This window comes from Meleagris gallopavo, chromosome 10 (genome assembly GCF_905368555.1).
Source record: "Meleagris gallopavo chromosome 10, MGAL_WU_HG_1.1, whole genome shotgun sequence".
Taxonomy (NCBI): domain Eukaryota; kingdom Metazoa; phylum Chordata; class Aves; order Galliformes; family Phasianidae; genus Meleagris; species Meleagris gallopavo.
In genome coordinates, this window is record NC_139413.1 from 8,528,447 (window position 1) to 8,549,741 (window position 21,295).

The 21,295-nt window shown below is 39.1% G+C and overlaps 1 protein-coding gene across 8 annotated transcripts in view; it reads left to right on the top strand.

The window, feature by feature from the left end:
* Positions 1–21,295, top strand: part of PTPRC (protein tyrosine phosphatase receptor type C) — a 143,105-nt gene that overhangs the window by 74,634 nt on the left and 47,176 nt on the right. For 6 of the 8 annotated variants that reach the window (XM_085232004.1, XM_085232008.1, XM_085232009.1 and 3 more), the window contains exons 8-9: positions 8,244–8,350; positions 8,673–8,790. In XM_085232004.1, the coding sequence (XP_085088130.1) occupies positions 8,724–8,790 (67 nt within the window). In that variant the 5' untranslated portion in view covers positions 8,244–8,350; positions 8,673–8,723. Of the gene's footprint in view, positions 1–8,243; positions 8,351–8,377; positions 8,588–8,672; positions 8,791–21,295 lie in introns of those variants that run through there. The other 2 variants (XM_085232005.1, XM_019618517.3) reach the window with 2 other exon arrangements.

Here is a 21,295-nt window from a genome sequence, read left to right on the forward strand (position 1 = left end):
GATGGCTGTAAAATGAAGACCTGCATTTTCAGCCTGTTCAGCTTTACAATCTAGCTGAGACGTACATTGAAAATAGGCTATCTCGAAACACTTTTTCTACTTCCTGTTTCTCCTTGGAGCAGAGCAGAGAGCACTGTGGAAGCAGCAGAGAAATCTCTTCCCATCTCATTTCAGTACTTCTCTTTTCGAGCCCTGCTTGTGTTCCTCATGCAAACAAAAGGGAAAAGACCAAACTCCCCCTCCATTGCACCTCGCCCCAAATTCAGCAGTTCAGTTGCAGCTTGGCTTCCTCAGGACTGCTATTTGGCACTCTCAGTGTCCAAATACTGTAGTGATACACAAAAGACATTCTTTGCAGCTGGAAGTGTAAGCATGATCTTAAAAGACTACAATTAAAGAAGTCAAGAGCTCTGTGAACAGTAGTGAAAAAATTGGTATGGAGAGATCACAAAGGGGCAGGCTGTTCTTCCTTTGTCTACTGTCATCTTCTATCTTAAAATTATGCTTCTTTTTACAGCAGGATAAGGAAAGGAAAACAATTAAAAATTAGTAGATTTTCTTACAGAAACTTTTGTGAACACGTTATCTTTGCATCAGTGTTGATGTTCTGTGGCTAAAACATAAACATGCAGACTGAGGAGATAAAATGTGTCAGGAAACTTCTCCCCTCCAGAATGAGTCTCTGTGGATTTGTGTGGGGTAACTGGCTGGTCACCAGCAAACTGAAAATGAAGTTTGTATCTTTCTCAGTGTACCATTGTCCAAAGGAGAAGCCCTGATTTTTGTTTCTGGGTTTATGGGCCTTATAAACTGAGTGCTCCAATGATAAGCTAACATGTTTTACCTAAGAAGAGTTTTAAATATTGCCTCTGCATTTTAACACAGAATTTCATGAACTATAAAGGGGTCTTTTGTCAGAAGAAGATAGAGCCTCTTGCCAAATAATTGTTGCACAATTTCATTTGCAATATTTCCTAACTTACTAAATATAGGAAGTAACTTAGTGCTATAAGGCAGTAAGCGGATGTGCAAATGTTTTGTGCTTCTCTTTGGAGGAAGAGCACATTACCTCAGTTGATCTGACAGCCCAAGATTGATATGGGAAACAGGAGAATTTTTGTGATGTTAGAACTTATATTGCTGATCCTTGTATCGATTTTAAAAACAAATGGAAATATCAGCAATATTAGGCCCTTTTCTTGAAAACAAACTAGAGTTTTGGCAGCGTGTAGGTAAGCATAAATTAACTGCTGGCTAATTTAGATAATTCTTTGAGACATGTGTAAGATCTTTTCCCACTATGACAAATAGAAATGGATAGTGTTTTATTGTCATTGTAATGCTGTAGTTAACATCCTTGGAGAATTCCCAGTGTTTTGGGAGTATCACAGCATGAACTGTTTCAGCTTTTCCTGCTCTTCCTTCATCATCCTCTTTGGGTTATTTTTGGCCATTTCTTGCATTGTATGCAGTAAACATACTCTGTGTGTTTCTAAGGGCCCAGTGATGTTTCCTTGAGGTTTTCTGGAATGATTAAAATAGATTATGCTGACTCTTTGAATGTTTATTGCAGAATGACCTACAGTGAAACAGAAATAGGGAATGAAAAAATATGAATGAAACCAGTAGTTTTATGTCAGAGTATTTAATTTCCCAATGCTGTCTTTTCTCTTGCTTGTCTTTAAATTATCGTGAATTTCTTTGGCTCTATGTCACTGTTTCTCCTGCACGAGACCCTTCTGTTTATCTTGCTGTTGCTTTAAAAACATATATTTCCATTATTTCTGCACCTCTGACAGTTGACTTTAATTATATCCATTAATAAGAAGTTATAAACAAGTGTTTGAAATTACATAAAAAGTAGCGTATAATACTCATTTCAATCTTCTTAATGAAATTGAAGTGCTTAATTGAGTCCATCTCATTTTTGCTCAGATTTACTTTTTGTAGTTCTTATTCTGTCTACTCGAGTATCGTGATTGTCATAGAGATCTCTGAATACTGTGGTTATTTGGAAAAGTTCAAATGAATACGTGACCTAAAAAAAATCAGCCAGACAATCTTAACCTTTAGTAGGGCCTAACTGTAGGTCTCATTTTTTCCTTAAATAATCCAGTATTATATTTGTGGGTTTTTCTTCCTTTTCCATAATGTTTATTGCAAGAAATGTCATCTTTGTCCCAGAACAATAATGTTCTTGATTAAGAGAGAAGATGAAGAAGGCTACATGAATGTAGAAGTGATAAGGGAAAGGCTGATAGTTTGGTGAATTTGGATTTAAACAATCATTGCAAAGTTTACTGACTTGAAACATTTTTACAAAGGTGTACACATAACTCATGGCAAGTATCCTTTCTTCCATGCTATTGAATTCCATCCCATGTGTTTTCTGCCTGTGTCCCCAGCTTGTTCCCACTTCTTACCTATACTATGAAACTGCTCTTTTTAAAGCACAGACTCATACTGTGTCAAGTCAGGGAAGTTATGTGGCAAGATTATGCCTTTAACGCTTCTTTTAAAGGAGCAAATAACCAAGTCATGTGTACCTTAACAAGACTGTGAACTGAACATGTTACGAGGACAATACTTGAAAAACATATTTCAAAAACATAAGTTCCAGGATGTAGGTTCATGTGATTTCCAGTATGTCAGAAGTCTTCATATGCTACAGAAAGCTCTCAGGAAAGTTTGTCTCAGCTTATAGTTCACTTTCTTTTTAATGTCTCTTTCCATGTTTCATAATTACTTCTCTTTAAATAAACTTTGAATTCACTGCATGTACTAATTTGCTTTTGTAACGTGAGGATAAACAAAGACAACCAGTGTATCTTTTGATTGCCTTTTTGTTCTTCTTTTTTGAGTATCAGCATTATACACTTGACAAGATTTACGTTGCCTTACTGTGTGTGTGTAAACGTATATGAAAGGAAGAGCTTTCAGTCAGGGAGACTGAGGCAGAGAGCTGTGGCACAGCGATGGGCAGGGTAAGACTGTGGGATCAGTCTGGTTTCCTAACTGTTGCAAATTCAAAGATGCAGATTATGAATTAAGATTATAGAAATCTTTCGGGCCGTTTTAGCTTTACAATGGCACTTTCTTGACAAGCCACTGAGGAAGAAGTAATGCCTGCTGCATGCTTGTCTTTGGAGACATCTGTCTAAATCACTTGGACAGCCCCAGAGAGAAAAATATGTCAGAACAGGCTCAGTGGTAAGAGATGGGCTATCTGAAGATGACCAACGGCATTACTATAAGCAGACCAGCCTTCTAAGTTAATTTTGTGGTTTATGCCCCTAAATACCTTGCTGAGAGGCTTTTTTATGTTTCTGTATCATAACGACTGCAATCAGCAGTAAGAATGCGTTATTATACACAAAATAATCAGCATTTGAACGTTAGAAAGACATCTGCTATAAAGTTATTTGGTACCTTAAAAAAAAAATAAGCACCGATGCTCTTGGATATGAGCACCGTTGTCCGACAGCTTGCAAAAACACTAGGAGGCCTTGCAGGCTACAGCTAAATAGTATATGACAGTGGGTCTGGCATCCTAGACCTAGCAGCCTGTGTGGAGGTACATGGTGCCAGAAGTTAACAGCACAGCACAGAATATACCTACTTGGGGAAAGCTGATAAATAGATGGAGAACTCTCACGAAGAAAGCCACTCTCCTTCAGGATACCAAAACAAAGCTACAGTAGCCCATCTGATACTAGTCCTGGCTTGCTCCAGACAGAGCCACACCACTTAAAAACAAAAGAACAAACAAAAAAAACCCATTCTGGTAGGTATATTTAAAACATTAGTGCAGACACATCTTTGCATCTGTAAGTATGTTACAGAGCCCACAGGAAACAATGTCCAAAAGATAATGGAATGTCCAGTGAACTATGATAAAGCATGTGACTGCTCTTTCGAAACCAGCATGGAAGTACATTGGGAAATCTGTAGGCCTTTTCTTTTTTTTTCTGGAGATTGTTGCTACTATTATTTTGACTTATGTTCTATCAGTCTTTCTGTAAACATTAAACATGACACAACTCTGACTTTCCACGTGTTGCAAGTAAGGCACGTATCTTTTTCTATATATTATTTTGTGTACGTATATTTTTATATAGTATTAATATAATTTTGTATATAATTTGGGCAAATTAACTAACTGATTAACTAATTGTAAGCAATCAATTTTTCTAATGGCAGGGTGGATTTGGTGAAGGTAATGGAGAATCATCGTGTGCAGAAGGAGCTCCTTTTGTACCTCCAGCTAGGGTATTCCTCCCGAGTGTCAGTGATTTTGCAGAGCATGGCTCCTTGCCTGGCTGTCAGTTCACTGTTGTTTTAAGCTGCAGTTGTTCAGGTACATTTGCTGAAACAAAATCATGTTTGTCATGACAAAGTCATGCGAGTCTGTGAGAATTTAGAGGTTACAACTAGGAGAAATCAAGCTGGAAAAATGGAGAATCAATCTAAGAGAAGGAAATCTATCATTATTGAAGGGATTTTCAAATGAGAGTTCAACCAGGAGTGGGCCAAGGGTAACATACTCAATTTTTCTGCACCTCCTATTTTTTTCCTCTGAAATATAGTGATGGAAGGATAAGAAAAGTCACTGTGACTTAAAATGTTTATTTGCTGCTACTTACATAAGATGAAGTAAACTCACTGTTTAGTGTGCAAGGTTTGAGTGCTATAAAGCTAAATTCTGAGCACTTCTCAGAATCTAGCACTCCTTCAAAGGAAGAGGTGTAGATTTTCAGGGAAAGCTGACACGGTGCTTCTGGACACAGTGCCACTGCTTAAGGAAGTAAATTCTAAAGAGCACGTTACACATAGTGATTCAAGAAGACTCATTTCAGAATAACTGTGCCTAGTGTTATCCCAGAATGATTGTAGTTATAAGCAAGAAAAGAAGTGCCTGGCACTTCTGAGAGCTTATCATACATATACTGCTCATTTGGGGCCAGATTGTGAATGGTGCCTCAGGGATACCAAAATCAGATCTCTGTCCTGAACAGGTACTATATAGATGATGCAGGCAACATATGAAATGAAGATGTCAAATCATTGTTGCCCGAGGGTTGATAGCAGCATAGCAGTATGCCTGCACAAAGAGTTGTATTGTTTACTCTTGAGCTTAAAAAAATTTGATCCAATGTGACGTATTAAGTAAAAATGTTTTGTTTCTTCAAGAAATTGTTCTTGGCAATAGCACACAAGCATGAAAAAGTATCTGCGCAATAGATTCCCTAGCAAATAACACAAATTTAAAAGCAGTATAGCATATATTCTTTAGCATGAACAGTATTGTCAGAGGTATCCTGCCAAATTAATTTTACGGGATGAAATGTATTATGGAGGTGGTTTCATTGACTTAAACAGAGTGTTGCCTTTGGGATGACTTTGTCCGGCATTTCAGAGCATTTGCTAAGGTGTATGCCTTCAGACTGTGAGAACTGCTTAATTCTGATGCGTAGCCATTGTGTTTGTGAATATAGCTGAGTTGAATCATATCAGCTATCTTCCATGTGGAGATTATTATCCAGAGCAAAGTGCGCTTGTCATTTAAATCCAAGTGATGTAGGGAGTATCTAGAGAATTTCTGTCTTATTGAGCTACATGCTCTGTAACCAGTACTTTGAGGGTCTCTGAACCAAAAAGAAAACAAAGGTGGTTCTCACGAATACCGATGTTTGAGAAAGCGAGTTTATACAACATTCTGTAAAGAAATTAGCACAAAACAACATCAGGTTGTGTACCTGTGGAAAATTAAAATAAATGTGCCCTAGTCAAAATTCTTTGCAATGAAAGCTGAAGTGACACCACACAGAAATTGAAAATTTGAACTTGGAAGTTGTGGAGAGTGAGGAGTATTACTGCCTCATCATTATTTAGCAAAACTTTTAGGAAAAAAAACACAGGCTGAAGCCTGGGTGTATGAAACCACACAGAGAATGAAAAGGCTGTGGTTTCAGGGCTCATTGGTAGCTCTTGGTCACTGTCCTGTTTTATACCATTTAACACAACAAACACTAGGAAGAAAGGCTTTTTGTATGGTGTAGGCCCTGTAGATACATAGTGTGCGTGTTCAACATGGCTATTATTTTATATGTCAGAAATAAGATACCCCAGTCTTCTTGCGGCAACCTGTGACAATCCAACCAGAGATGGTAAAGCTGTTGTAAAGCAGGGAACTATGGAGAAGTTTATCTAGTCTACCTCGGTAACTTTTACTCTCTCACATCATTGCTCATCTTTCTCATTTCTTAGATGTGTTTGAAAATCTCATGCCCTCTTTTTTGCATGTTGCCCACTCAAGTATAATTGCCTTTTCAGTGACTTTATTCCTTGTAAGCTCCTGTATAAGCAAGTACAGCCCAAGCTTTCCATTTGTTTGGTTTCATAGTGGTTGAAATGCAATGGGAAAGGAAATGTGCTTAACCTACACAAAACTATAAGTGTAAAATCTCAACATTGCATCTTTATAGTATCACTTTCAGCATAAGTCTGAACCACGCTGGAACTGAATTTTCCGTACTTGTAGCCAGCTCTTTGGCTTCCTTATAGTGCACTGCTTTTAGCTAACAAAACCAAGGAATCCCTCCTTGAAGGAAAGGTGAAGCAAGGCATCCTATATCCTGGACGTAAGCCAGCCCTACACTGATTTTTTTCTGTAGGAATTTCCCTTTCAAACCATCTTCTCTTTTTTCTGTTACTGGACCAACTGCTTTTATAGACCTTAACTTCTACCCAACAAGTCTACCACAACCATTCTGTGACTTTCCTGTGGCTGGGAAGGAGGTAAGCTGCCCTGCCTTGTTATCCAGCAGAGTTGAGATTTCTGTCAGTTCTCAGGTCCTTCAATACACATGATATTATATCAAGAGTCAAGCTTTTTCTCACTAATTTACATACTAGCAGAGTATATTGATGCCCTTTGGCTAAAGGGCTGATGTGAGCTTCTTTTGTGTAACTTCCAGTTTTGCTTACGTGTTCGATAATTACCTGCTTTTAAAGGCTTATTATGAAGGGAGGGAACTTGAGAGACTTTGCTTCTTGTCACATATTTCCTTCCTCCTTCTTAGGCCAGGTATGCAGCTGTTTTGACAATCCTGTGGGTAAAATGCACATAGTAAAATATCAGTAAAATATAATTTCCCCATGAGTTTCATTTGTAACCTTGGTCAGCAATTTTAGCAATTGATCGTTTATACTTCGTCAGCTGTTAAATAAAATACTGTAATGGTGTGATGACTAGAAAGAGTGATGCTTTAATGAAATAACATTTGTGATAAATGCAATATTTCAGTGATATGAAGGCTTTGTAAATATCACACCGTCAGATAAGATCCACTGTGCTAGAATTTTGCTTAGGGAGGAAGCTTCAAAATTGAAGCAGAGGTTGTGTAAAACTGCTGGGGAAGGTCAGGTAGAAATGGCACCTGGTTCTTGTTGAGAACCTTTCTGTGAAATTCTCCATAGGATGCAGTGTGTTTTGTAAATCAGCTGAGATTCTTCAGAATTATGGTTTTGATGCAGACAACATACAGCTATAGTCCAAATTAACTTAAAACACTCCAGCACGATGAAGTTACTGTGTATCAAAACTGGGCTTTCTGGAGAGTTAGGCCGTGTCAGTTTCTTTCTGAACACATTTCCAGTAATTATTATATGAGGTGGTATGGACACACATTGTCTAATGGAAGCTAGGATTTTGGCCTGTGTTATAGGACTTCACTCAAAGTTGGACTCAAAGTTGAAGCTGGATTTAATCTTATGAGGAATTGAGTTTACTTATGTTGTCTGTAAATTATTATGTAAATGTATGCATGTGATGCTTAGGAAGACCTGAAAAATAAAAACAAATATATTCCAGTGAAAGAAGCTACTCCAATGTTTATTTCCTTCGTAGACTACTATACAGTGTGTATTTTTTATCCAGCTATTGAGTGCAGTGGCATAAACGTCTTTGGTTAGGTTGCATTTACTGCAGGAAATGGACCACAGTCCTCTGGCACTATCATGATAAGAGAATTGTTTGGGGGATATGTAATTACGATCTGAAGATAGAATTAGAAAACAGAATTAGATTGCCTGTATCCATTTGTTCAATCTTACTGTCAGTTCTAGAATTGCGTTCTTGCAAAAAAAAAAAAAAAATCAGAATTGTGTCTTTTTATGAAGGTCTTATTGCCATTGTAAGTGTTTTGTTGACTGATTGTTTGGGTTTCCTTTTGTCTCAACAGAAATCTTGGCAGTCCATAAGTGAGAGAAGGCTCAATAAGATTTATGCAACAGAAAAGTGAATATGAAGAAAAAGAATGATGGTTTCTTGAGTCTGGTCCTTTGAAAAGTTAAGTCTCGGTAGTTCCTCTGTAGAAATAGCTGAAAACAATCTATTTCATTTGAATTAAGGAAGCTGAGTATTACTGCAGCAATTTAAGAAAAACCCTCTTAACTTCCTGGAAACTGAAAGATTTTTTTGAAGAAGTAATGGTCTCTGACATCACTGTGCACAGCAAGTTCGCGAGTGGTTAGGTTGGGGCAACAGAGGAAGCCAACTCCTTCACAGATAAGCAGGCAGTGTAATGTACGTGCCCGGTTATTCTCCTTTTTGGTTCAAGTTTTGCTGCGAAATTATTTTACAGAGAGATAACACAAATTTTGCTTTCCAGAGAGAGACACATGCTGCTTCGTAAGGATACGTCTGATTTCCAGAAATAACCATGTTTTTGTGCCTTAAACTCTTGGCATTTGGCGTTGCCTTTCTGTGCCAGGATGCTTTTGCCCAAGGTAGGTAGCAATTGATATTTCCTTCTCTAATTTTGATCCCATAATGTCTCTGTAGAATTAAAACAGATTCTAAGCTTTGTTAAGTGGAGATGAAGCATCTTTATTCAGCAGCTAGAATGCAATTGAATGCAATAGTGTCATAACCTGGATCAGGAAAGTTAACGTATGATGTACGAAGCTAAAATGTCTTCCGCACAGTTGTGAGTTCAGTAAGACATTTTAAAAGAAAAACAAAACGTTCATAGTTGCATTTAAAAACACATAAATTGATCTCTTATGAGAACATATATTATCTTTGTTTAGTCTCAAAAAGCATTACTTTGTTTTTTGTGCTTAAAAGCTGTAAGAAACAATCTTCCCATCAATTTAAGTTCTCCCTGATCTGAGAATCTACCCTAAGTTTCTCAGTTTGATTTTTGCAGCAATGTGGTGAAGACAAAAATTCTCAACATTGTAAGGTAGTTTCTATAGCTGAAAAATTACATTTATGATAAATTAGTTTTTAAAACTGCTTCTAGATGTTAGCCCAATGTAGATGAATTTGTCACTGATACTGTGAGTAGTAAATAAAGCAATTAACTTTGAATTAATATTACTATAAAGATGATAATTTCGTGGATCTGTTTAAGAAATTATTTTCTTGAAAATAACATGCAGCATTTTATGTGTAAGTACCTTCCATCAGTTTTAGTATTTAATGTAACGCGGAATTACAGCAGACACAAAGTTGGCTGGTTTGTTTTTATTAAGTAGTGTTCACCCTAAAAATGGCTAAGAGCACATTTTCTGCAATAGCAGATTATATGCAGTGCTGAAATATCTTCTCACCTACATTAAATGTGTATGTTTCTGTCATAACTTCACTTTAGTAACTCTCTGTTGCTGATGCAAGCAAGAAAATTATCTGCTTTTAGTTGATAACTCACTAAGAGCATTTAAAGTCTGAGCATTAGCTTTCCTGTTCTTTAAAATCTCTGAAAAGAGTCAGCACTGAATAAATGTGGTTAGTAGCTGCTGCATATTATAAGAAAACAGGTAAATGCTGTATAGTAAAGAATCTTTCCCCCCCCTTTTTTTTTTTTTTTTTTTTTTAATCTGCTGTCCTACTTTCTGTTTTATAAGCCTTCCCATTGGTCCCTTTTTCCAAGAAGGGCAGGTAACTGCCTGCTCTCTGTCACTCCCACCGTCAGTGGATGTGTTAGCTAACAGAGAGGGCTGGGAGACTCAGAGGGGTAACATTGCTTTATTTCAAGTAGTTCAAATAGTTATTTTCTCTGTCTGCAGACAACAGTGTAGCTTGAGCCAATTCCTCTCTACGCACTTTTACTAAACAGAAGAACCTCAGAGTAAGGATATGTTTCAACTCCTCTCTAGAGCACTTAAAGCAAATAACAGTCTGCTGCAGTGTCAAGTCCTCAACCTCACAGACGTTGCTTTCACCATTTAGTTTGGCACAGGCTTAGGTGAGAGCATGGAGCTCCTCTTTCTCTGCCTGGTATTACACTTCTAGTGATCCATCTGCATATTTTTCTATTTATCTTGCATTTTGGTTTTCAGGACTCATTTATATAAACCATGGGTGGAGTGGGAAGGGTAGGAGCAGGTGGCTCAGAGAGGCTGGTTCTCCTGCCAGGGTGGTGGCAGAACTACTGTGCATCGTCATTACTGTGCAGATTACTCTGCCTGATGGCTATGGGCTCCTGGGCTGCCTGCTAGGAAGGAATTTCTTGTTGTAGGAGCATCGATAGGAAGAGGTGACAAGGGCTTTGGTTTTGTGGTAAGAGAAATTTCAGGCACTTAATCGTGATGGCTGTGCTTTGGGACTTATTTTCATATTTTTTGTTGAAGTGCCTTGTAAACATTTCCACAGCTGAAATATCCCATTAAATTCTTCAGTGCTTTGTGCAGTATTTATTAGTCTGTCATCTTCTTCCACTTGAAATTGCAAGCTTAATGAAAATCTGTAATTGCCAGGTGCATACTTATTAAAAACTTTGGTGTAAAATTGATAACAGAATGTGCCCTAATATCTATGCTGACTTTCTGATCCAAAAAGTCATACTAACATACCTGATGCAATGCAACCATGGTGTCTTTTTGGCAACAAAAACAGAACAAAACAAAGTAACAGCAAAAAATCACTTGCTCTCTTTACATAGATAAAAAAGAAAAAAAAAGTTATGCTTGCAAGCATTTTTTTTCCATTAGGTCATTAATGTAGGCTTCTGCCCCACACTCCACAAATATATTAGCAATTTAGCAGCTTTTGAAAAGCTTCGCTCACTGCTGAGCCACTTCCTTACTTTCAGGAAGTTAAATAATTGCCTGATAGCTCTCAGTGTGACTTTTTTATTTTCCATGTGAAAAGTACTGACTTTCAGTAGGCACACAGAAATCTGAGGCTGTGGAGTCTCCGTGCAAAAGAGCTGTGGATGTTTCCATCTACAATTTTTGTGTTTTCCTTCTCCAATCATCAGCTCCTATATTGCTGTCTATCCCTCTGGAAAGAATTTAGCAGACCTAATTTTTAAGTGGCAGAACTTAGTAATATTGGCTTGTTTTCTGTGTATAATAGCGGATAAGGGGAGATTCTCAGGCAGGAGGATAGGCATTAAAGTAGAAGAAAGTGAAATCTGCTATCTCTAGAACACTCCCTTTTCACATCTTGCGGCCTTGAAATGCTTAATTCAAAATCAAGAGTTGGTGTAAGCGTAGGGCTATATGCAGGGCCCTATGCAGGCCTGCTCACTTCCTGGGCTGTCTCAGACACAAACCAGTTTTAAGCTGTAATCCACTTGGTTTTCTTCCAGTGGTGTACCTAAGCAGGACACGTTATTCTGAGCACTGCACCACACTAGCATGGTTATGTGGTTTCTGGACATGAATTAGTTAATCACTTGGACCAATGTGTAATTTTCTTCACCTGGCCCTACACAAACAGAATAAGCTGATGGCTGGGATATTGGTGTGGGATTTTGATTGATAACTGCAGATAAGGTGAGACGTTGATTAAAAGCTAATGGGATTTTCTTATGTAGTAATCATTCTGTGTTAACTTACATCACTGTCATACTGTACTGAGAACATTTCACCAGTATAAACCTAAGCCACAAAACTGCTGTGCAGAGGCTGAAGATCCAGCTCTCAATGGCAGAGAACCATTTCCTTTAGTTTTAGTTTTTCTTTAGCTAATGTAAGTCTGGGTTCTGAAGAGCAAATCAGCAGTGAATATGCTAGGAAGATCACATGTACGGTGGAGCAGAAGAAATGAGGGGAGGAAATGGGATGAAGTGACTTCTCAAAATTGGGACTTGCAAAATGGACTTGCATTAGGAATCAGTCTCTGTTTGTCTAACTTCAATGACCTGTCTGCAAAACTCTCTGCCTTCATGAGAGTGTGTGCATGCATGAAACAAGGAGGCAGCCTGCATGCTGAAGCTGTGACTGCATTGTATTAATGCACAAGTCATCCTGTTTTCTTTTCCTGAGCCAATTGCATTGTAGCAATGAAGATACCACCCTGGGAGCAAGCAAAGGAGAACAGCAAGCCACAAGAATGTTCTGTCCTCTGTTTACACTCTTGATTTAGTTTTAAGAGTTAATATTTATAGGCTTTTATCTGCCTCCCCAGGTAGGTGAGTGAATTAACTCACACTTAACTGCGCTGTGTTGGCTTGATGTCTCATCATGCTTATTTAACTTCCTTGTTTAGCACTAGTTCAAGTGTCTGTGTTACTCTGCATTTTGCAGTACACTTCCCCAGTCCTACTTCTATCACTCCCTTTGTCACCATGCCTATTCTTCCCATGCTGCCAGCAACAGCATGCGGGGCAACCAAAGAGGGGACACCCAATTTGGCAAAGGAAAGAGGCACTGCAGAAAGTTATTGTATGCTAGGCAGGGCTTGCTAGCATGTATTCAGCTCCTTAGCTAGGAGTGAATGCCTTACAAACTCCAGCAAGAACAGCTGCATGTTACAGGAATGGGATGGATTAGCTAGGGTCAAAAGCAGAATGTCTGTGTGCTGCTCCAGGCAGAAGCACCCTTGGGCTGGCTTCTGGGATCAGGACTGCCCACCCTGTCTGGGGGTCACTGGCTGTCCCTGAGCTCTGCTGCCTTGTGCAGTGTGAGCAGATATCTGCTTTTGGCATTTATTCATCTTTTATTGCATAAAAATCAGTTTTCTTTTAATCAGACTTATGAACTACAGAACTTCCAGAATATTTTTGGGATAATTGTCATAGCTCTTGAAAGCTAAGGCTGAGCCCTGAATTTCTTCTGTGCAAAGACAGGAGTAGAAAGCCTTTAAGTCTTTAAGTGGCAAAACTGACTTCCTGTTGTAAATACCAAGATTAAAGTTACTTAAACAATTTTGAAAGTTGTTCCCTGTCCACCCCTATTTTTACTTTTCTGAGACAGTTGTACCGTGTGTCCTGATATATTTCTAGGCTACCCATACACTTGTAAACAGATCATGTTCACTGGGGTTTCTGAAACTGTAAAAATATTTTATCTATTTCCAGGTTTCCTTTTCTTTCAAGTAAAGCAGTTTGGGGCCCTCAGTGCTGGGATTTTAGAAACTAGCTGTGAGCACTTCAGTGCCAGCTTACATTATCCGTAGCGTTGTATGGCTTACAGAATCCACTTTTTTCTGCTCTTTCATGCCTCTACTTTGCAGTAAGTACTTCCACAATAAGTTCTTCCACTTACTCCCTCTGTGACAGTACCTCTTCGGCTAGCCCACTAGCTTAGTTTTCTATTCTCTAGTTTCAAAGACTTCTTTTACGATCTATCTGTCCTCCATTTGTGATCCCAGTGCCCTGGCACAGAACTCTAGAGGTATCTTTTGTTGTGCATGAATGATTTGTGTTCGTTGTTGCAAAGATGTGGACGCTGTGGAGCAATTTTTTAATTGCCTTTTGAAATAGACTTTTTTTCCTGACCAAAAAAAAAAAAGAGAAATGATCAAGCTAGCTGCCTAACAGAAAAATGAAGCTTTGCAGACACTGCACAACACATAAGCAAAGAGCTGTTTTTTATATGAAGCATATCCGTCTTATACAACCTTATACATACTTTGTACTCAAGGAAATGTAGGGCAATAGGGAGTCTCAACTGAGATGAAAGGAAAGTTTATGGCTAGTAAGGCCTTTCCACAGAATCATGTGCATTGCCTCTGAAGGGAGTGTTTATCATCTTAGCTCCTGAACAGTTTCTGTGTGCTTGTGAGTTAAGGCATAAGTAGGTGGAGAGAAGGGTGATACAAATGGTAGAGAGTAGTTAAGCTTCTGGAATAAGATGTAAGAGACAGAAATCAGCTACAATCTAGGCTGTTAGAGAAACTCATGGTGTTGTGTTCATTTCTCCAGATCTCAGTTTCAACATCTGTTAAGCCGAAGCAGTAATAGTATCGTGTTGCAACATACAACATCTCAGTTCAACATCTCACGGATGTTGACAAGGGGGAGCTGATGCTTTTGTGCCAAGCCGTACTATGCTTAATGTCAGCAAATCTGAAATTCTCAAAAATGTGATCATGTCAACTGTAGTTTCCATTTTAAACAATTCTAGATGAAATAACGGAAGTCAGTGAGAACTTGTGAGACAGGAACAGGGCCACCAGCTTTGTACTTCCACTGTCTGCAGATGAGATGAGACAAATGTGTCAAATGGGCCACAGCTGCAAAAGGCTTTGCATTGCAAAGCATCCTCCACATTTTTGCAATGTAGGTGTGTTAGGAGTTTTAGTGGTAGCATTTATAAATATATGTCAGCAGCTCTGGAGAAGTGCAGGCCAAGCTGAATCCATTTAAAATCTCATGCTCACATAACAGAAGGAAAGATGGCCAATGCTGCTACTACAGCAAATCAGCTAATCAGGAAATACATCTCAGAAGTCTTAAAAGACATGCAGAATCACATGCATGCCCACCTCAGAGATATCTCTTGTTTTTAAGGAACTTTGGATAGAGTATCTGGAGGATTTCTTAGTATTCTCGCTCTTTCTTGGAAGAATTCAAATTATAATGAAACACATTTATTTCTTAAATGCATGCAATCTTTTATATGCACTGTACTTGATGGCAGTGACAGAATATTGTCTCCATCCCCAGTAATGATCCCCATGTGTGTGAATTTGCACACCTGCACAGTGTATCTGTGTTGGCAAGTGGAGAGGGAAATTTACAGTACTTGAGGCTGCCCAATATGTAGATGAAGCAACTTAGCATAGTTTGCAGTTTCATTAATGCTTCTGTGCTCAACTGTGCTGGCTCAACAGAACCGAAAGATATTTCTACATCCTCCACACCTGCAGCCTAGTGTTCTAGCCTGGAGTGTGAACTGTGATTGGGGAAACAATGTGAAATAGCTGTAAGATTTACCTAGTGCTTGATCTAGTGGTTGGTAGCCCCGCCTGTCGCACGGGAGCTGGAACTTGATGATCCTTCAGGTCCCTTCCAACCCAAGCCATTCTATTATTCTGTTATGAGTAGCATTCCTGGTTTTGCTGTTCTGGATTGTTAGTTAAAGGACTTAGAAGTAAACATTTCTTAAGAGCTACACTATGCACTCGCTCTCTATCTGAAAAAATGCTAGGAATAATAACTGCTTAACCCAGTGTCCACTTGGGTCAGTATATACTAACAGAGAATAGAATGACTAAGCACAGAATGGAATAAACAGCAGTGGAATAATGCTGAATGCAAGGGATGTGGTTCAAGTAAATGAATGCAAGATCTGTAAGGAGTTATTTATCCTTCATACTGATTGATCAAAGTTTTGTAATACTTAGGGAACGCTTACGAAACTTAAATAAAATACAGTGAAATTTGGCCTCCCAAATTTGCCACTTTATACTTTTCTGAAGATTTTCCTGTCTGCTCATGAGGATTTTGAAGTGATAAAATAGCTAAGTTTTAGTATGTTTTTAAGATAGCATATTATTTATGGAATCTCACCTATGGAAGCCTTTAAATGAATGCAGAATGTACTAGGTTCACTGAAAATCACAGCAATGCTCAGGATATAATGTTCTCACAAACATTCCAAGATTTGAAGGTTAGATTATTAAAAGGATAGCAAATGAGTCTTTACTACTGTGATTAATGCTGAACTTAAGGGCCACTTGTAATAAACCGTTGACAAGTCATGATGTGGAATACCGATAACCAAAAATCATAAAACCATAATACCACTAAATTAAGATGCAGGTTTTTTGCACCATTCTGAGTTAAACAGAGAAGCTTTGTGTTTTAATGTCGGGAAGAGAGCTGCGTACAGCGTGGAAATGATTCTGCTACAGAAATGTCAACAGTGTGTTGTCATTGCAGGAGAGTTCCTTAAATGGCAAGGGAAATTGCTTGCAAACCACAGCTTCTAAAAAGCACTCCCCACTGAGCAATGAAGGCAGCCTAGAGGCACTGCGCATGCCAGAGCAGCCATTTGCAGCTGCTCTCTCTGCAGTTGATGCTCTTGGTTTCTTTTTGCAAGAGAACTGCTTCTCACCCAAGTTTTTCCTCAGTGGTGCTGTCAGTGGAAAGTCTGTGAAGGCAAGACTCTGAAACTTTCTAAAGTCTTAGCAGGTTTATTTTATCTTTGTGGTTTTCTCCGTGGTTTGCTGATTTTTCTTTGGTTTTATATTAAAATAAGAAAATAGATTCCACTTTTTTTTTTAACCTACCTGAGTTTGCTAAAATCTAAGTGCTGTTTTTTGTTTCCTTTCCTGTGAATGCTGCTTGAGGACACACCTCTGCTTCCAATTGTCATTGCAAAACACATGGGATCAGTTTTTTCATAGGAGAAAATTAGCAGATTTTCAGAAGATCTCCACATATTGATCACTGATTTGAAAAAATTGAGTGTGCAGCTACAAGTTAATGTTTCCTGAATTTTTTGCTGCAATTGTGAATACTGAAGGCTTGGAAGGTTGGGAGAGAGCTGCTTCTGTGTGTAGGAGACTGTACAATCAGTGTTCATCTGAGTGCAATGAGCTCAGACATGTTCAAACACACACCTTGGGGGCGAGGTGCTCTACTACTATGGGATGAAATCAGACCAGTTTATGATCTGATTCTGGGCAGCTTGGACATTTCTTAAAAAAAGAATGAAACAGAGGGATGAGGGAAAAGCAACAGTGGACGTGTATCCCATCAAACAACTTGCATAACCCCCTGTGCTATTTCCTTTTCTGAAAAAAGGATGCACAACATCTTACTCAGTGCAGCACAGAACTCAGTAAATTACTCCCAGGATTCAAACTAAGCTGTCTTGCGTAGGTCCAAATGTTTTAATTCTCATACACACACTTGCACGTTTGTTTGGGAGAGCATATGATCTCACTTCTCCGATATTCAGTTCCTACAACAGATACTCCAGCTTATGTAGAAAAGATGAGCTAACATGAATAGCATCTGCGTATGAAAGCGAGAGACTGCATTTCATGTTCTGCTCAGTTCCAAAAATGCTTATGTTTTAAACACTTGAATATGTGAATGCTGAATACAAACAGTATTATAAAAAGAAATGAATTCTGACCCATTGTTGTTCTGAAATGTTTGCTTAGACTAGGGGAAAAAAATCACACTGATATTTTTTTGAAGAAGAAAAACTAAAAAGGATGGAGTACAGAATTACCTTTCAGGGGTGCAGAGGATGCCATCCTATTTCTTGGATATCATATGATGAACTTTGTACGCAGGGAGCTTGAGAAATTGCTTCTAATGAATTCAAGCTTGACATGGATCCACAGTACAATATAGAAAATTGTGGGAATATTTGTTAAAGTCAATAGAGGTGGTTTTTTCTTTTTTTTTTTTTTATGCTAGTGTGTGTGGAATTGGTTGTTGCTCATTTGCTGAGTTGGAGTTCTTTGGGTCTATAAGAACTTTCAGGTTTGAGATGTCTGCAAGTGTGAGTAATATGATTTTGTTGTGAAATGCAAAGGATTTGGAGTGGCTGTGTTTGCTCTAAAAGTAGTTGGTCATAGGATATGGCTGCAAGTAGACTCCCAAATGAAACTGATGTAATACTTGTTTATTAATATTGTCTTGCTATAAAATCTGAGCTCTATCTGTTCTGTCACCTTATCTCCATAGCAGTGAGCAACATAGATAGCAGGAAACGGCTACATAACCTGCTTCTCTTTATAAAAAAATCACTTAAAATCTTTATAACCATCTTTGAAAAGCTCTCTACTGATTGATAGAGTAATAAATGTTTTAATGTGTGGTTGATACCAGATCTTCACAGTATTCTTAGATGCAATCATCTTTTTAATGCAGTATTTTGTTTTTATAAGCAATTAATGTTCAGAAAGCAGTTCTGATCAGATATGAAGCCAAAGGATGTGAGTGGTTTAAGAGAAGAGATGGGGTGCTGGGACTGAGATGGCAGTGGGGAACAGGGCAGCTGGAAGGAACAGGTGAAAAGATATGAGAAACTGATAGACAACCAGACCTAGGCATGAACAGGCAAAAGATGGGAATGCAAATGGTCTGCTTAGGGATCAGTGGGAAAAGGCAAGTATGTGATAGGATTCAGAAGTCTGAGGACCTGGTTCTGCTAAGATGAGAAAAGATAACTCTGTTTTGATAGAAAACATGGTTTGAGCAAAGACAGTTCAGAAAGGATATTTGTAGCTAGAAGTAAGAAGAATTGTTCATCTCTGTGTTGAACTCAGCGAAAGTTTAAGTTTCAAAACTTTTTTGCTGTCAGAAATTTCTTCAAACCTCACTGATAAAAGTTTTCTAACACTGTTGAGCGCAGAAGCTGAAAAGGTACTAATCCTGTCAGTGTTCCTTTAACCCCCCAGAGGCAGACCTGAGCAAGGAGAGAGACACAACCATACTGATAGAACTTTGAGAGAGCAGCCTTGTGCCATTTCGTGGCATTTCAGTCATTTTTCTGGTGGATTGGATTTGTTTTGTTTTGTTTTTGTGGGTGAGTGATATTTTTAATAACTGCAAAATCACATGCATGAAAATTGCAAAGCTAAGCACTCACTTTTCAGGGAGCAGCCTTATCTGTATAATGTATGGCAGCTTTTACTGTCAATTACTGTTCTCCCATGGTACAATTTTCTTTATGCAGAGAATGAAAATATATTTAGTGTATTTTTTTGGTGTAGTTCAGTGTATAGTTCAGGCCATGTTTACTGACTCATCGTTCAAAACCTTTTCTGCAGCTGAAGTATTACTTTCCTTTAAGATTTTCAGTAGTATTTTCATCCATATTTTAGCACTACACACAAATGGATTTTCTTATTCATTATGACAAAATGATCTGAAAAGGAAGTTTAATGTGAGACCTAACTTAAAAACATACCTTCATTTAATGTGCTGTTTTGAAGGATTCCCCTTTGCTGTAAATCAGGTTGATATAGTGAAGATAAGAACCTGTTAAATGCAGAGCAGTAGTTACTGGTTGCTGTATGAAAAATTTAGCCTAAGATGGTTTTGTAGCATCACTTAAGCATTCTGAGATGAGCTGGAACCCTGTTACCTGAACAAGCATTTTGTTATTTAGCTATGAGATTTCTTTTTGTGATGCCCTGCCTTCCTAACTCCATGGTTCGTGCACAGAGTCAGCAGAAGGTATCTGCACTGCATGCTTAAGGGTATTTCTGCATCACAGAATCACAGAATTGTAGGGGTTGGAAGGGACCTCTAGAGATCATCGAGACCAACCCCCCTGCCAAAGCAGGTTCCCTACACCAGGTCGCACAGGTAGGCGTCCAGGCGAGACTTGAATATCTCCAGAGAAGGAGACTCCACAACCCCCTGGGCAGCCTGTTCCAGTGCTCCGTCACCCTCACCGTGAAGAAGTTCTTACGCACATTCGTGCGAAACTTCCTATGCTGCAGCTTATGTCCGTTTCCCCTCGTCCTGTCTCCACGTACCACTGAAAAGAGACTGGCCTCACCGCTATGGCCGCCACACCTCAGATATTTATAAACCTGGATCAGGTCCCCTCTCAGTCGTCTTTTCTCAAGGCTAAACAGACCCAGTTCACTTAGCCTTTCTTCATAGGGGAGATGCTCCAGGCCCTTCACCATCTTTGTGGCCCTCCGCTGGACTCTTTCCAAGAGATCCCTGTCTTTTTTGTACTGGGGAGCCCAGAACTGGACACAGTACTCCAGATGAGGCCTTACCAGGGCAGAGTAGAGGGGGAGGATCACCTCCCTCGACCTGCTGGACACGCTCTTCTTAATGCACCCCAGAATGCCATTGGCCTTTTTGGCCACGAGGGCACACTGCTGGCTCATGGCCAACCTGTCGTCCACCAAGACGCCCAGGTCCCTCTCTGCAGAGCTCCTCTCCAGCAGCTCATCCCCCAGCCTGTATTGGTGCATGCAATTATTCCTCCCTAGGTGTAAGACCCTACACTTGCTTTTGTTGAACCTCATCCGGTTTCTTACTGCCCAGCTCTCCAGCCTGTCCAGGTCTCACTGAATGGCAGCACAGCCTTCAGGCGTGTCAGCCAAGGCTGCATGTGCTGGAGCAGTCTGTGGGAACAGGCTGACAGATCTCAGTGAATTGTCCCTAGGTTTTAGGGAAGGAAAAGAACTCATGCTTTGCTCTGATAATGCAAATGGATGTTTCCCAACTCTTGAATAATACCATTGCTTCCCAAACCATGTCTTCTCAAACAGCTTGTGTGTAGGATTTTATTATAAAATAGTAATTATGCATGTAATTATATTGCATAGATCCATTCTATCGCATAGAGTGGCCTGGGCTGAAAAGAACCATAATCATCATCTAGTTTCAACCCCCTGCTGTGTGCAGGGTCGCCAATCACTAGACCAGGGTGCGCAGAGCCACGTCCAGCCTGGTCATGAATGCCTCCAGGGATGGGGCATCCACAACCTCCTTAGGCATGAAGAAATTGAACTTTTTCATAGCTACTCTCTGGACTTGTGTAACATAATTTTAAAGAATTAGTACTGATGTTGTGTTTTGATTGTGCTGGTTTGTTTTGCTAAAACATGCAGTTCTTTGTGGTAGGATATGCCAAGCTCCCCCCATACCTGCGCCTCATGACCCAGCACAACTCACTGGCAGCTGTCTTTCCTACTTAACTCTGGGAATTATGAATTATGACTGTTGAAACTAGTACGTATTTTTAGTGCTACTGTTATTTTGGTATACTTTTCTATTATTGTGTATCAAATTGAACATTACATTTGTTGTTTATTTGTATGTATACATTTGTGTATTTGAAAAAGGCCTTCAAGTGTTGTTTCCTGAGGAATTCTTGCTACCTGCAAAAAAGAGCAAAACTTTTTCCATTTAGTGCAGCATTGAGCTGACATGAAAATGGCAAGGGAATCCTGCCATTATAAACATCCCAGTTTATAATCAAATAAACCTATAGTATGTTTTCAGTTGTAGTCTTTGTTTTTATGTCTTTATTCACCATCAAAATTTGCTAAGTTGAATGATGGTTCAAAATTCAAGTGCCAAATATTGTAGAGCAATATCTTGAGCATAAGAGGTGTTAAAGG